At 49.7% G+C, this 15,377-nt stretch overlaps 1 protein-coding gene across 3 annotated transcripts; it reads left to right on the top strand.

Annotated features, from left to right (window-relative positions):
* The first annotated feature begins 617 nt into the window (after positions 1 to 617).
* Positions 618 to 8,650, top strand: exd2 (exonuclease 3'-5' domain containing 2). 3 transcript variants are annotated; one of them, XM_080479410.1, is made up of 11 exons: positions 618 to 687; positions 1,404 to 1,469; positions 1,702 to 2,199; positions 2,523 to 2,779; positions 2,857 to 2,983; positions 3,598 to 3,896; positions 3,975 to 4,081; positions 5,773 to 5,908; positions 6,059 to 6,427; positions 7,841 to 8,023; positions 8,428 to 8,650. In XM_080479410.1, the coding sequence occupies exons 3-11, from the start codon at positions 1,744 to 1,746 to the stop codon at positions 8,489 to 8,491; spliced, it is 1,998 nt and encodes a 665-aa protein (XP_080335536.1). In that variant the 5' UTR covers positions 618 to 687; positions 1,404 to 1,469; positions 1,702 to 1,743; the 3' UTR covers positions 8,492 to 8,650. The 3 variants fall into 3 exon arrangements, with proteins under 3 accessions (XP_080335536.1, XP_080335537.1, XP_080335538.1); XM_080479412.1 differs by having other exon boundaries at positions 648 to 687; positions 1,702 to 2,109; XM_080479411.1 differs by lacking the exon at positions 8,428 to 8,650 and having other exon boundaries at positions 627 to 687; positions 7,841 to 8,192.
* The last annotated feature ends 6,727 nt before the right edge of the window (positions 8,651 to 15,377 follow it).

Below are 15,377 nucleotides of genomic sequence, written 5' to 3'. Positions count from 1 at the left end.
CAGCGAGTAACTTAGCGCTCAACTTAAAGGTAAAAAGTGTTTTTTTCAACTTTGTAGCATTTGTAAGATTTCTTGGTGTGTTTGTGGTTCTTATGATTCCATGCGGTTTCATTTTCAGCTCTCCCAGAAAGGTCAAGGGTCACTGTGACCTCAGGAGTTATTTTATGTAGTTTTGTTGTAAAAACCACAGGAAAGTCTTTTAACTCGTTGCCTCTAATATTTCAGGGAGTCAAAGGTGAAACATTATTCTGAGGCACAACAAATGAATTGAAAGATCAAATTGGAGATGAACAGAGATTGTTGCCTTGATGAAGCATCAGGAGGCCAGACTCATAATAATGTAGTAAATAATTACTACACCAATTTCACAGAAATATGCAGGAAGTGTTTTGGTTTTGTTGATGGCTCCATTTCTCTATATTACCTGCAAAATTGCACATTTTCTTCAGACTTCCCCAATAGACAGTCGGCTGAATCCCTCATGCTGCAGCTGTACAGCTGTTTCAGATGTCTTAGCGTTTTGATGTTACAGATGTGGTATGAGGTGTAGTAACGTGTTCCGAGCTGTTGGTCCGCCCCTCCTCCAGGGGGCGCTGCTCAGGAGCGGGGCGTTATAAATACAACCCGGAAACGGTGCATCGGTTCAATGTTTGTGGAAGGAGCGTTTTGGGGTGAAACACCTGAAAGGTAAGATTCTAAAGCCCTTTCTATCTGGACCCGGTGTGGACCCGGTCCGGTCCGGTCCGGTCCGGACCCGCTCCGGTACCAGCTCCTCTGAGCAGCTGAAGAAGGTCACCGGTTAGCTTTAGCGGCTAACGAGGCTGATAAACGTAACGGAGACCTGCGAGACTTTCTCTTCTTAAATCACAGCGGAAGGTTTTTAACTTGTAGAAAATCCGCTGACGAGAAGAAATAACTTGGAGGAGAAACTCCGAGGAGAAACTTGCATTTCACTGTCGAGGCGAGTCGGACTTTAGATCCCCGACACCTGAATGTTTGTCAGATTTGCGTCCTTTATGAGCTCGTTTCTGCCTCAATAACAAACAAGGCAAAGTCAGTTGGTTTTATTTTGCGCTGAAAGAGTTTAAATTTACAAACCGGCGAGTGTTTTGGGGGAGAAATCCACCGATTAGTTAACGAACCTGACTGGTGTTACGGTGAATTCTGCAACCCAGCAAACTGATGGTCGTTTAAAGGCTCCCGTGGTGTACAGCTGTAGTTCTTAGGGCAACGCAATAGAATTAAGATTAAAGCTATTCGAGCTTTAGTGTGACGTTTGTTTTAGTGGGAAATGTTTGTGGAAGTTTCTGATCGAGGTTCTGATGTGAAGCAGGAGGTCCAGTCCAGTTCTTCTGGTTGCAATGAGATTGTGTGTGTTTGTGTGTGTTCGTTCGTTTATGCAGAGATGTGCGGTACCGGTCCGGACCACAGAGAGCAGATTACCGTGGGCGCTCACTGACACGAGGAAGGTAAAGTTTTGTTCAACATTTGTTTGTTTCTCAGTGAAACTTCTCACAGGTTTAGTTTTGTCTGATAGTTTGTGGTGTTAAGTTATTAAAGTAAGATTTCTGACCAGTTATTCCAGTCCCATTGTGGATGTTTGAAGTTTTGAAGCCCATTTTGATTTTGAATAAAGAATATTTGTAGCATTCGTCTCCTACACTTGTTGAGCCTGCGTGACACCACTCCTCTTGGCTGCAGGTTTGATCATCTCCGCCGGCGTTGAGGTCGTTTCCAGTCGTCATGTCTCATCGAGGGCCTGTAACGGCCGTCCTGACAGCCGTACTGGGGGCCACCCTGGGAGGGCTGCTTGTATGGCAGCTATATCGGACACAAAAGAAGAGGTTGCCTTTCAACCAGAAGGCCGCCGAACTTTTGGAGGCTCCGGTAGAGAACCACCCAGGGCCCTGCCTGGAGAACCACCCAGGGCCCTGCCTGGAGAACCAGTCTGCACCCTGCCTGGAGAACCAGTCTGCACCCTCCCTGGAGAACCACCCGGGGCCCTGCCTGGAGAACCAGCCCAAGGCTGAGGAGCAGCAGACGACACCACTGCCCCCTCCTGTCCACATCCTGTCATCACACCAGCTGCTCGGGGTGAAACCAGTGATGGTGAGCTCGGAGGACGAGTGGCAGCGGCTCTGGCCGCTGATCCAGGAGGAGCTGAGCGTCTTCCCCGTGCTGGGCCTGGACTGTGAATGGGTAAAAAGTGTATGGGTGTGTGTGTGTGTGGGGGGGGGGGGTGATCGAGAAGCTGTTCCATCTTGGGTTGCAGGTTCAATTCCATCAGTCTGATAGAAAACCCCCATAAAGGAGCCAAAAGTGAAACGGCGGCTTGTTTCAGTTCAACACGATGACGTGTTGAACCGGCTCTTCACAGCGTGTCGTCTCCTCGCGGCAGCGACGAGCATCTGATTGAATGATTGTGTGTGGGTGTTGGACGGTGAAGTTTTGCTCCAGATGTCTTTCCCAGCAGCCCTGGTGGTGGCCTGACTGCAGTGTATGTGTGTGTGTGTGTGTGTCAGGTGTCGGCGAAGGGGAAGTCGTCCTCCGTGTCCCTGCTGCAGATGTCGTCGTACTCGGGCCTGTGCGTCCTGGTTCGTCTGCTGGGCTTCTGGAGCGGACCGCACACCTTCCCGCTCAGTCTGAAGGACGTCCTCCGAGACCCCCAAGTTTTTAAAGTTGGCGTCGGTTGCTACGAAGACGGCAAGCGTCTGACCCGCGACTACGGTCTGTCGCTGTCGTGTACGGTTGACTTGAGAAACTTGGCCTTGAGACAGAGGTACGGCAGCTCGCCGCTGCTCTTCTTCCTCTTGTTTTGAGTGGTTGAGAAGAGATGATTGAGGTTGGTGTGTTTAGGCAAGCGTCGCTGGAGAACGGGCTGAGCCTGAAGTCTCTGGCAGCCGACCTGCTGAATGTGTCTCTGGATAAATCTCTGGAGCTTCGCTGCAGCGACTGGGAAGCAGACCAGCTGAGTCCAGAGCAGGTGAGGAGCCGCAGCACCGAGAACCAACTTTTAATGGGTTTTAAAACGGTTTGTGAGAATTGACTGTGAAGAGAGAGAGAGTCAGTCGGAAGTTTCAGTGTTGGAGAAAGTTTAAAAGTGAAGGTCAGTCCCTCGGGGCCCGGTTCTGTCCTCATTTCAATCAGACTGTGAAGCAGAACAACGCAGCGTTTGTTTGTCGTCCAGCTGCTTCCACATTGAACCTTTGACTCGCTGCGTGTTCCTCAGGTTCATTTGTAACGCTGAGAAGCAGGAGAACGTGGAAGGCCAGGCGTCTTCTCATCGTTCTATCATGGGAGGTTCTAGTCGTAACATCCACCCAGACAAGGACCCCCATGCTGCTGCTTTGCTTTTTATTAAATGATCAGCATGTGAGCAGGGTGGCTCTAACCTTGGTCTGGTTTCAGGAGTTCCTCCAGGCACTGTCCTCGGTCTCCTCTAGATTCCAGAACAACATTGATGATTGTGACCAAGTCTTAGGAATAAAGGAGCCAAGAGGTTTTTAAAGGCGGCAGCAGCAGCAGCAGCAGCAGCAGCAGCAGCAGCAGCAGCAGCAGCAGCAGCAGCAGCTTGACGTCTTCTTTGGTCTGCCTCAGATGCGCTACGCTGCCCGAGACGCTCAGGTCTCCATCGCTCTCTTCCTGCACCTCCTGGGCCTCGGGCCCGACGCCGGGCTCGCTGCTTCCAGCGGGAGCTCGTACTGCGAGCTGGCCTCCCGCTGCCAGGGCCTGGTGGACGTGCCCTTCAGGGGCCGAGGAGACGGCGCCGACGGAGACAAGAGGCGGCGAACGCGACAGTCGCCACCCGATGAACGTCCAGCGTCTGGAGATCAACAAACCGCAGACCCTCGGAAGAACAACAAAAGGAAGGCACTGGGCGTGGGCTACTCCGCCAGGTGAGGAGGAACAGGAAGTGACTGTTCTACTTCCTGTACACGAGGAGGAACACTGAATGAAATGTTGTGATGTTTCAGAAAGTCTCCTCTCTACGACAACTGCTTCCTTCATGCTCCTGACGGCCAACCTCTGTGCACCTGCGACAAGAAGAAAGCCAAGTGGTACCTGGACAAAGGAATCGGAGGTAATCCACACTCCTGACGAGAAAGAAGACATTCTATAGGCCAGTGTGATCATCCTGCGATCACTCCTTCCTCCATGTTAGTGAAGCACATCTGACCTTTGACCTGCTCCGTCACATGCAGCAGGTTCCCGAGGCCTCCTGCTGTTGGGATGCAGAACTATTCATAACACCGCCCAATGGCGTTTCTAGATGTAAATAGAAACATTGGTTTGATTTCAGGTCTAGTGACTCCACTGAACACCAAAGTAAAGTGGTGCACAACTTGTAAGCCAGAACATTATAACGACCATGAAGATGCTGATCCCGTGAAAAGGTTGAGCGCCGGAGATAGCCCATCAAACAAATAATAAAAGGCCAACAACGGGCATCAAACCTGCTGATTTGTGTTTGGATATTCTACCGCTAGACTGCCGATAAACTGACGTAGATGTGAGATTCTTAGTGTCGGTCGAGGTGTCTCGCCGTTTACCTTCAGTTTCTCCACTAAAGTAACCGTTTCAAACTCGTATTTCAGTAACTAATCCACCTCATTCATTTTGATTCTTAACTGTTTTGTTACCATCTTGTGAGCAGCGAGAGCTTTTTGTGACGACCCTCCGGTTCTGTGCAGGAGTGACTAAATCAGCGTGAGCCAATCAGCTCTTGAGTTTCTAAATTACGATCGTGGGCGGGGCTTCAAGCCCCACTAGGCTACAAAATCACGTGATGTGAATGAACAGAGCCACAGCCTGAGCATGAACACTTTACTGCATGCAATACACACTGCATGGTGAGAGAGGGGCGATCAATATTCATGGTAACCATCAGAGTAGATCAGAATATTCATGTACCCATCAGAGTAAATCAGAATATTCATGTACCCATCAGAGTAGATCAGGAGTCTGAAGCAGCAGCAGCATATCAATAACCAGGAAGAGTCTCACACACTGATGATCTCAATTTCGTTTTATTGACAGACAAGATAATATTGTAGATAATCTTAAAGAATTAAAATTTTGCATGCAGTCCTTTCTGGTGACTCCAGGTGGCGCTCAGCCCCCTGAACCCTAATGACCAGTCGCCACGTCAGCTAAAACTACTGCTGGTCGTACAGAAGGAAGTTCTGACTGGATAAAAGTTTCCAGGATGTAAAGCAGCTTTGGGTGTTGGAGGGTGTAGGAAGATTTTTGGAGGGTGTAGGAAGGTTTTTGGAGGGTGTAGGAAGGTTTTTGGAGGGTGTAGGATGGTTTTGGAGGGTGGTGGAAGGTGATGGAGGGTGTAGTTAGGTGTAAGAGGGTGTAGTTAGGTGGTGGAGGGTGTTGGAAGGTGTTGGAGGGTGTTAGAAGATAGCGGGTGTAGTTAGGTGGTGGAGGGTGTTGTTGGGTGGTGGAGAATGTAGGAGGGTGTAGTTAGGTGGTGGAGGCTGTTGTAAGGTGGTGTAGTTAGCTATAGGAGGGTGTAGCAGGGTGTAGTTAGGTGGTGGAGGTTGTAGGAGAGTGGTGGAGGCTGTTGGAGGGTGATGGGGGGTGTAGTTAGGTATAGGAGGGTGTAGTTAGGTGGTGGAGGGTGGTGGGGGGTGTAGTTAGGTATAGGAGGGTGTAGGAGGGTGTAGGGGGGTGGTGGGGGGGGGGGGGGGGTGTTAGGTGGTGGAGGAGGCTGTCGGAGGGTGGTGGGGGGTGTAGTGCAGTAGTGACCCTGCTGTTGTTGTGCAGTGCTGAAGAGTGAAGATCCCTTCGTGGTGCAGCTGCTGTTCGAGCCGTCGGGCCGCCCCGACTCGCAGCAGGACTACTACCTGACGGCCAAGGAGAACCTGTGTGTCGTCTGTGGAAAAGTGGATTCCTACATCAGGTGTGACCTCTGACCTCTGACCTTCTGCTACAAACAGCATGAACCAAACCGTCTTCACAGGAGGGTTTCTGCTGAGTCAGCGCTATCAGATGCTGACGGTTTATCTTGAGCTGGTTTTCCAACGGCCCGCGTCTCATTGTGTGGTGACAGGAAGAACATCGTTCCTCACGAGTACCGACGCCATTTTCCCACCGAGATGAAGGACCACAACTCTCACGACATCCTGCTGCTGTGCACCAGCTGCCACGCCGCCTCCAACGTGCACGACGGCTTCCTGAAGCAGCAGCTGGCCGAAGAGTTCGCCGCCCCGCAGGGCTGCGAGGACGGCGTCCGCCTGCTGGAGGACTCCGAGCGCCGCCGAGTGCGATCGGCGGCCCGGGCTCTGCTCAGCGCCGGGGACGGACTGCCGGAGCAGCGGCGCCACGAGCTACAGTGCTTGATCCGAGACTTCCTGGACCAGGACCAGGACCAGCCCCTCAACGCCGACACCCTGCAGGAGGCCGCCGGGCTGGAGACCAGGTCAGTCCCAGAACCACTAACCCCTAAACCAGGTTAGTCCCAGAACCACTAACCCCTAAACCAGGTCAGTCCCAGAACCACGAACCCCGGACCAGGTCAGTCACTACTAACCCCTAAACCAGGTCAGTCCCAGAACCACTAACCCCTGAACCAGGTCAGTCACTACTAACCCCTAAACCAGGTCAGTCCCAGAACCACTAACCCCTGAACCAGGTCAGTCACTACTAACCCCTAAACCAGGTCAGTCCCAGAACCACTAACCCCTGAACCAGGTCAGTCACTACTAACCCCTAAACCAGGTCAGTCCCAAAACCACGACCCAACTAACCTTAACCCCATGTGGCCCTCTGGTCTCTGGTCCATCAATCTTCTCATGAATCCTCCGTCTTCTGGCTATTAGCAGTTAGTTTAGTTGGTTAGTTTAGTTGGTTAGTGTAGTTGGTTAGTTTAGTTAGTTTTCTGCGGCCCACGTTGGGCCTCAGAGCCGCTGATGCTAACAACAACAGAGGATTCATACAGCTGAGATATTTAAATGTTGCAGGCGTGTCGTAAAACACTGACCAATCAGCAGACGGCGCCTTTAAAATCAGTAGAAGCAAAATGTCCCTTCAACACGTAGAGTCCAGTTAAATCCTGAACAGATTCTGGCATTTTAATGAAGAATTGGAGCATGAAGAAAAGAATCATTTGTAAACTGTGATTCTTGTGATTTGTGACTTTGAGGAGCTCAAATAAGAAGTAATGAATAAATTAGCACATGTGGTCACGTGACTGATAAAAGTTTGTCATTTGTTCTATTTTGCTTCTCTAATCTGAGACGTTCCAGCCGTCGGTCATTAATACACAAATAAATCCAAGGAAAAGTGAATTGGTACTTTCTACCCCCTGTTGGACTCGTGTAGGTTTTAGTGAAGATTTAAAATCATGAATCATTTACTGAGTAAGATTTTACAGGAAAGCTTCTGTGACGATCTGTTGATGAGTTTCCTCTGACGGCAGATCAGACGGGTAACTGGGGGGCAGTTACAGTAGGAAGTTACTCGTTTCTTAAAGTCAACCTGCAAGTCCACACAGAGGGAAAGAAAACCTATATCGTCAAGTACGAACCTGTGTAACAGGACATTGACCGGTCCTGGTAGGGACCTGAGGAACCTGAGGAACGGACCTGCACCCCCCCTCAGTTATTGGTTTGGTTTGACCCAACCAAGATTTTACTCCTTGACTTCGATGTCGTGCAAGATGTCTTTACCCCCCCCCCCCCCCCGTAGGTAGTCTCTCCCCTCCAGTGAGTAGTCCCCCCCCCTGTAGATAGTCTCCCCCCTCCAGTGGGTAGTCTCTCCCCCCCCACCTCCTGTAGATAGTCTCTCCCCCCCAGTGGGTAAAGTTATTGACTCTCTGCTCTCTCTGCTGAAGGATCTTTAACGAGGCCTACGTGCCTCACGGTCTGAAGGTGGTCCTGGCCCACGCCCATCGGGGTCTGCCAGGCCTGATGGAGCTGGAGCGGCGCTGGAGGCAGCACTTCCTGACCACCATGCAGCCCCACCACCTCCCCCACCTCTGGTCCGTCGACCACAACCACAGCAAGTTCCTCCGCAAGTACGGCGAGAACCTGCCCATCAAACTCCACTGACGAGCTCCTCGTCCAGCCGGCGGCTTCACAACCGGCCGGCGCCTCAGACACTGCAGAGTGTGTTTCCACTGCATTCTGACCTGTGGAGAGGGACACACACACACACACACACACACACACACACACACCGTAGCCTCATGATGGACGTGCTGAGACACTATTTTTTTAAGGAAGACATGAAATTATTTATAAGATGATCAGTCAGAAGTTTTTTTTTTTTGTTTGTTTTTTTGAGAAAGCTGCTTCCACCATGATGCCCCCCAATCCCCCCCCCCCCCCCAAAAGTCTGTTGTCCTGTTTCGGTCAGTAGATGTTGGAAGACAGACCCACAAATGTCTCTAAATGGAATTTGTCTTCTTGGTGCCTTCAGGGCTGAACATTTGCGGCTCGGAGGACCCTTCACCCCCACCCCCCACCCTTCACCCACCCGCTGACCCTCCTGAGGGCGGGGCTCCTCCATGGCTCATGTTTTAATGCGCCTCTTAATCCCCCGGCGGCTGAAGCAGCCTGAAGTTTCTCCTGGAGCTCCGACATGTTCTCCTGAAATGTGACTGATTTCAAATAAAAGTTCTCTTTCTATGACATGTTCCTGTAACTACCAGAGTAATGGATTACTTTATTGTTTTGTTCCTTTAACCTGTTTGGTAGCTAAAGGCCAATTCATGCTGTCTCAGTGTCCACAGGGTGTGTGTTTGTCCAAGTGACATCAATATGATTGATCTGGTCATTGTGATGTAATCAATGGCTGCAGGATTCCATTAGTGCAGGGTTCTCCAACTCAGATCCTGGAGGGCCACAGCCCTGCATGTTCTCCTCGTCTCCCTGCTTCAACAGGCTGATCAGTGAGCAGCTCGCTGGCTGGTTTCCATCAGGGCAGTCGGCTGGGTTGAAGAAGGGAGACGTAGGGACGTCCAAGAAGTTCCTGTCTCCTTATCTATGGACTTTACCTTAACCCCTGGATGACATCACAGGGTTAAGGAGAGATGTTAGGAGGCTTCCTAAAGGAGTTAGTAAAGGAGATCACGGTGGTGAGGCAGTCAGACAGCACTTTCAATTAGTGACGTCATAATAATGCGACGGCGGCTCTAGTTAGTGACGTCTGCCATGGTGGGGAAAGAACTACAAGTTTCCTAAAATTGACTACAAAAAGTTCATCTGGGTTCTAGATGATTTCAAGTGGTTCTAGGCAGATCATTGTTTTGGTAACTTACATGATCTGCTCCTCTTTCAGTCATCCTGAGTTTCCCTGAACGCTCCGATGAGCGGGTTCCTTTAAATGTTGTCGCCGCAAGGAATTGTGGGGGAACATGAGCTGGTCTCTTTTGGTAAAGGAAACATCAGTGGTTCCTAGGCTAAAGAATGTTCTAAAGGAAGATTCAGTGGTTCCTAGGCTAAAGGAGGTTCTAAAGGAAGCATCAGTGGTTCCTAGGCTAAAGGAGGTTCTAAAGGAACCATCAGTGGTTCCTAGGCTAAAGGAGGTTCTAAAGGAATCAACGAGCCTCCTTTCCTTTGCTTAATGAGAATTCAGACAGTCCTTATCATGGCCGCCACACTAAACACTTCTGAGGTTCAGGAGAAGTCGGTAGAGGAGACAGGAGGGACAATTAGGACAGACCCATGGAGAACATGCAGGACTGTGGTCCTCCAGGAACTGCTCTTGTGAGACGTTACTTTGCTAACATGTTTTGGTTTCACCTGCAGCCTTCCTCAGGGCGTCTTCTGGCGTGTGATGACGTGTCGGTCTTTATCAGGTGACCCCCCGCCGTCCGGCCACGTCCACGCCATCCGGTGGTCTCTGAAGGATGGAGTCCCGGGTGTGGGACGATGTAGGCCCCCTCGTCCCGGTTGATGGTCGCCCGCTTCCTGACCTCGACGGCCTCCTTTATCCACCGTTTGAGCTTGTTCTCCTCCGATGTTCTGACCCTTCCCTTCTTCCACTTCATGATGTGTTTCTTTTGCGGTGGTCGTGATGCTGATAAGATCTCAACAACGTTCCAATAGAAACAGACAATCTTCATTTCACATGACATCATCTCGTTATTCACTAAACCCCCGTTGATGTCACATTACATGTTGTACAAGAACCTTTAAAACAGGACAGGACTTTAAATAAAGGCACAAACCTTACAGTTGAGGACACATCACCACTCTACTAGGCCTCGTTGCCAAATCCACCTACTTTCAGTTCAGAGGCAACAGATACAGACAAATAGAAGGTTTAGCAATGGGGGGTCCACTCTCTGCAATAATGAGCCACTTCTTCCTGGAGGTCTGGAAACCAAAGCCACCAACACAGCAGCCGCACACTGCAGACCCACCGTCTGGAAAAGATCCGTAGACGAGGTCCTGGGAATAATAAAAACTGGACAAACCCAAGAGCTCACAGAGCTTCTGAACAACATGGAGCACACTGGGAACAGACGCTTCACACATGAAGAGGGAACCAACAGGACCCTTTCCTTTCTGGACAGGAACCTCCAGCACAGACAGGACGGCAGGATCAAAATCTGTTTACAGGGAACCCACGCACACGGACCAGAACCTCCTCTGGACATCAGAACTCCCCACAGCACACAAACTTTCTGTTGTCAGGACACGTCATGAACGGGCCGCCGTCATAACAGAGGAACCAGACAAGAGGAGGACAAACATCAAGAACACGCTCACACAGGGTCAAGATCCACAATGGGTCCAATCAACGGAAAACTACAAGTCCAGAATAAGGAAAAGAAGAGAAAACAAAGGAAAACAACAAGTCGAGAATAAAGAAAAGAAGAGAAAACAAAGGAAAACAAAACACAGAAAAACCAGATAAGAACAAAACCACGATCACCCTCCCAGACATCGGAGGAAGAACAGAACCCAGACAACAAATAATGAACAAACACATCAGCACTGCAGTGGAACCACACAAAACTCTAGGTACTCGTACTCCCTAAAGACCAAATAGACCTGGAGAACAAATCTAAAGTAATATATGAAATCCATGTAAATCATGTAACAAAACATACATGGGTGAAACGGGCAGATCCTTTAATATAAGAAAGAAAGAACATCAAACAGAATGAAAAAGAAACGGCAGGACGACTCACAAGATCAAAAAAGACACAGCAGAACAAGAAAATGCAAAATCAGCATCACGACCACTGCAAAAGAAACATCGGAACATCGGAGGAGAACAAGCTCAAACGGTGGACCCTAACCGAGACCTAACCCTAACAACCGGACAGTGGGGGGGGGGGGGGGGGGGGGGGCGTGGCCGGACGGTGGGGGGCGTGGTCGGCCCTAGAGAATCTGACAGACCGACCGATCAGGCTGATCAGCCGATAAAGACCAACACGTCATCACATGTCAGATGAGGCTCTGAGGAGGGCTGCACATGTAGAAAAGGTTTTCCTGCATCGATACGTGGTTAAAAAAAGAGTCTCTACATTTGTTCAATAGAACTGATTATTATTGATACAGCAGATAGAAGGTGTGTAACAATCGGTCTCATTGTGTCGGCATATAAACAGCGAGGTTATACTTGTGTGTAACGCTGCTCTGGACGCTCTGCTGGTGGAGACAGACGACCGCCACCTCCTCCTCCACCTCCTCCTCCACCTGCTCTGCTTCCTCTCCACGCTCTGACTCACTGACGTCACGACGATGGCGGCTGCTGGTCTCCATGACGATGTCGCTCTCCTCCAGAGATGGGGACTCGAGTCACTGTTTGGATGACTCATGACTCATGACGACTTGAATAAAATAAAAGACTCGAGACTCGACTTGGACGTTAAAGACTTATGACTTGAGACTCGATGACTTGAATGACTTGAGAGTCGGTGATTTGGGGTTTTCAGTTTTGATATAAATATCAAATTTTCCTGATGTGAGCGCAGGTTGAGAATAACGTTGTGATGATTGAATCACTAGTCAGCCACGCCCTCTTCCCGCTACAGCCAATCAGAGTAGAGGGAGGAGGGTCAGTACACCAAGTAGCTCACAGCTTCTCAGGAGTTACTTCATTAACATGGTTAAAAATACAACCTGATCTCACCGTATCCACTCTTAGTTTAATAATAGTTTGGCTGAATTGAATCCACCTGCAGTTATGAGGCTGCAGGACTCTGCCGCTCTCTGATTGGACAATCGTTCACACACCTGCAAGAGGACGATTCTAACTTTGTACTGAACTTTGAATCAGAGGCCAGAGGCCTGTACTACGAAGCTGGATTTTCTCTTATCTAGGTAACTTCAGGATTAACTCTGGTTTTCTGTACTACGACTCTCGCTCACTTCTCACCAGGATAAATCACCTGGTAACTGACTCTGAAAGTCTAACCTGCTCTGGAGCAGGATATGTTCTTGATAAGAGGTCAAAGCTCCGCCTCCTGACCAATCAGATCTCTTGGTAAATGCCCCGCCCATTCTTAAATGATGGTGATTGGTGGGCAGGTTCAGCACTGAGCTGCAGCTGAGAGATGATCAATTAATTCAGAACAATCTTTTTGACATAATAAAATAAATCCTGGTCTCTGAGGCTCTGAAGGAGGTTTTTCTTCTTGACTTGTTCTTGTTCTTGACTTGTTCCAAGTTTGTTTTTCTCCACGAGGGTTAATCTGGAATAATGAGGTTCATGATCACACCTGACAGAACTGCAGAACCATGAATTTATATAACACAGAACTACTCGTGTCGTCATGGTGATAAATTAATCTGCTCTAATCTCACCAAGTCAGCATTAACAAGTCAGGAATATTCTGGCTTTGGCTGCAGCAGCAGTGTTACTTTTAGCTGCTGGATGTGTTTGAATTCTTCATAATCTCATAGATTAACTGCTCCTTCAGTAATCTGTAAACTGCTCTGCAGAGTTCCTCCCTGTGTGTGATTGTTCAGACGCTGCAAACTCCGCCCCTTTCATGTGAACGCGCACAGATAGGTCTGGGTTGAACCAGAGAGTTGATAACCTGCTTGGTAGGAACGGTGATCAGGATCGTGCACATCTGGATCAGTGAACCAGGAAACAGAGATCCTGGATATGTTGATCACAGTTAATAGTACAGGCTTCAGGAGGTAATAACTCACGGGTTAGTATCGGCAGATGAACTTCATTACAACTAAGTTTAGAGTCTGCAGGTAGTCCTGCATTTATGCAAATTAGCCACGTGATCCAATCAGGAGAAGTTACTCTGAGGAGTCCAACTAAAAATGAGTGGCAAGTTGAAGCTGAACCAGAGGATCACTTTGGTTTCTATCCAAACCAGAGATTAAGAAGCAGAGCAGACTGGTGTGTCGGTGAGTCTTACTGGTGTGTCGGTGAGTTTCACTGGTGTGTCGGTGAGTCTTACTGGTGTGTCGGTGAGTCTTACTGGTGTGTCGGTGAGTCTTACTCTGGTGTGTCGGTGAGTCTTACTGGTGTGTCGGTGAGTCTTACTGGTGTGTCGGTGAGTCTTACTCTGGTGTGTCGGTGAGTCTTACTGGTGTGTCGGTGAGTCTTACTCTGGTGTGTCGGTGAGTTTTACTGGTGTGTCGGTGAGTCTTACTCTGGTGTGTCGGTGAGTCTTACTGGTGTGTCGGTGAGTCTTACTGGTGTGTCGGTGAGTCTTACTCTGGTGTGTCGGTGAGTCTTACTGGTGTGTCGGTGAGTCTTACTGGTGTGTCGGTGAGTCTTACTCTGGTGTGTCGGTGAGTCTTACTGGTGTGTCGGTGAGTCTTACTCTGGTGTGTCGGTGAGTCTTACTGGTGTGTCGGTGAGTCTTACTCTGGTGTGTCGGTGAGTTTTACTGGTGTGTCGGTGAGTCTTACTCTGGTGTGTCGGTGAGTCTTACTGGTGTGTCGGTGAGTCTTACTGGTGTGTCGGTGAGTCTTACTCTGGTGTGTCGGTGAGTCTTACTGGTGTGTCGGTGAGTCTTACTGGTGTGTCGGTGAGTCTTACTCTGGTGTGTCGGTGAGTCTTACTGGTGTGTCGGTGAGTCTTACTCTGGTGTGTCGGTGAGTCTTACTGGTGTGTCGGTGAGTCTTACTCTGGTGTGTCGGTGAGTCTTGCTGGTGTGTTGATGAGTTTTACTCTGGTGTGTCGGTGAGTCTTACTCTGGTGTGTCGGTGAGTCTTACTGGTGTGTCGGTGAGTCTTACTCTGGTGTGTCGGTGAGTGTCGGTGAGTCTTACTGGTGTGTCGGTGAGTCTTACTCTGGTGTGTCGGTGAGTCTTGCTGGTGTGTTGATGAGTTTGACTCCGGTGTGTCGGTGAGTTTGACTGGTGTGTCGGTGAGTTTTACTCTGGTGTGTCGGTGAGTCTTACTGGTGTGTCGGTGAGTCTTACTGGTGTGTCGGTGAGTCTTACTCTGGTGTGTCGGTGAGTTTTACTGGTGTGTCGGTGAGTCTTACTGGTGTGTCGGTGAGTCTTACTCTGGTGTGTCGGTGAGTCTTACTGGTGTGTCGGTGAGTCTTACTCTGGTGTGTCGGTGAGTCTTACTCTGGTGTGTCGGTGAGTCTTACTGGTGTGTCGGTGAGTCTTACTGGTGTGTCGGTGAGTCTTACTCTGGTGTGTCGGTGAGTTTTACTCTGGTGTGTCGATGAGTCTTGCTGGTGTGTCGGTGAGTTTTACTCTGGTGTGTCGGTGAGTCTTACTCTGGTGTGTCGGTGAGTCTTACTGGTGTGTCGGTGAGTCTTACTCTGGTGTGTCGGTGAGTCTTACTGGTGTGTCGGTGAGTCTTACTCTGGTGTGTCGGTGAGTCTTACTCTGGTGTGTCGGTGAGTCTTACTGGTGTGTCGGTGAGTCTTACTCTGGTGTGTCGGTGAGTCTTACTGGTGTGTCGGTGAGTCTTACTCTGGTGTGTCGGTGAGTCTTGCTGGTGTGTTGATGAGTTTTACTCTGGTGTGTCGGTGAGTCTTACTCTGGTGTGTCGGTGAGTCTTACTGGTGTGTCGGTGAGTCTTACTCTGGTGTGTCGGTGAGTGTCGGTGAGTCTTACTGGTGTGTCGGTGAGTCTTACTCTGGTGTGTCGGTGAGTCTTGCTGGTGTGTTGATGAGTTTGACTCTGGTGTGTCGGTGAGTTTGACTGGTGTGTCGGTGAGTTTTACTCTGGTGTGTCGGTGAGTCTTACTGGTGTGTCGGTGAGTCTTACTCTGGTGTGTCGGTGAGTTTTACTGGTGTGTCGGTGAGTCTTACTGGTGTGTCGGTGAGTTTGACTCTGGTGTGTCGGTGAGTTTGACTGGTGTGTCGGTGAGTTTTACTCTGGTGTGTCGGTGAGTCTTACTGGTGTGTCGGTGAGTCTTACTCTGGTGTGTCGGTGAGTTTTACTGGTGTGTCGGTGAGTCTTACTGGTGTGTCGGTGAGTC

The sequence above is a fragment of the Lipophrys pholis genome (assembly GCF_963383615.2).
Source record: "Lipophrys pholis genome assembly, chromosome: 14".
Classification (NCBI taxonomy): domain Eukaryota; kingdom Metazoa; phylum Chordata; class Actinopteri; order Blenniiformes; family Blenniidae; genus Lipophrys; species Lipophrys pholis.
The sequence above is the reverse complement of the archived record's forward strand: the minus strand, read 5'-3'. Positions and strand labels throughout refer to the sequence as shown.

What these genes read in the sequence shown, in the direction of transcription:
- exd2 (XM_080479410.1), top strand. Translation starts at nt 1,744, where the DNA reads ATGTCTCATCGAGGGCCTGTAACGGCCGTCCTGACAGCCGTACTGGGG. An exon ending in AACTTGGCCTTGAGACAGAG is followed by an intron (nt 2,780 to 2,856) that starts GTACGGCAGCTC and finishes TGGTGTGTTTAG; the next exon opens with GCAAGCGTCGCTGGAGAACG. An exon ending in ACCAGCTGAGTCCAGAGCAG is followed by an intron (nt 2,984 to 3,597) that starts GTGAGGAGCCGC and finishes GGTCTGCCTCAG; the next exon opens with ATGCGCTACGCTGCCCGAGA.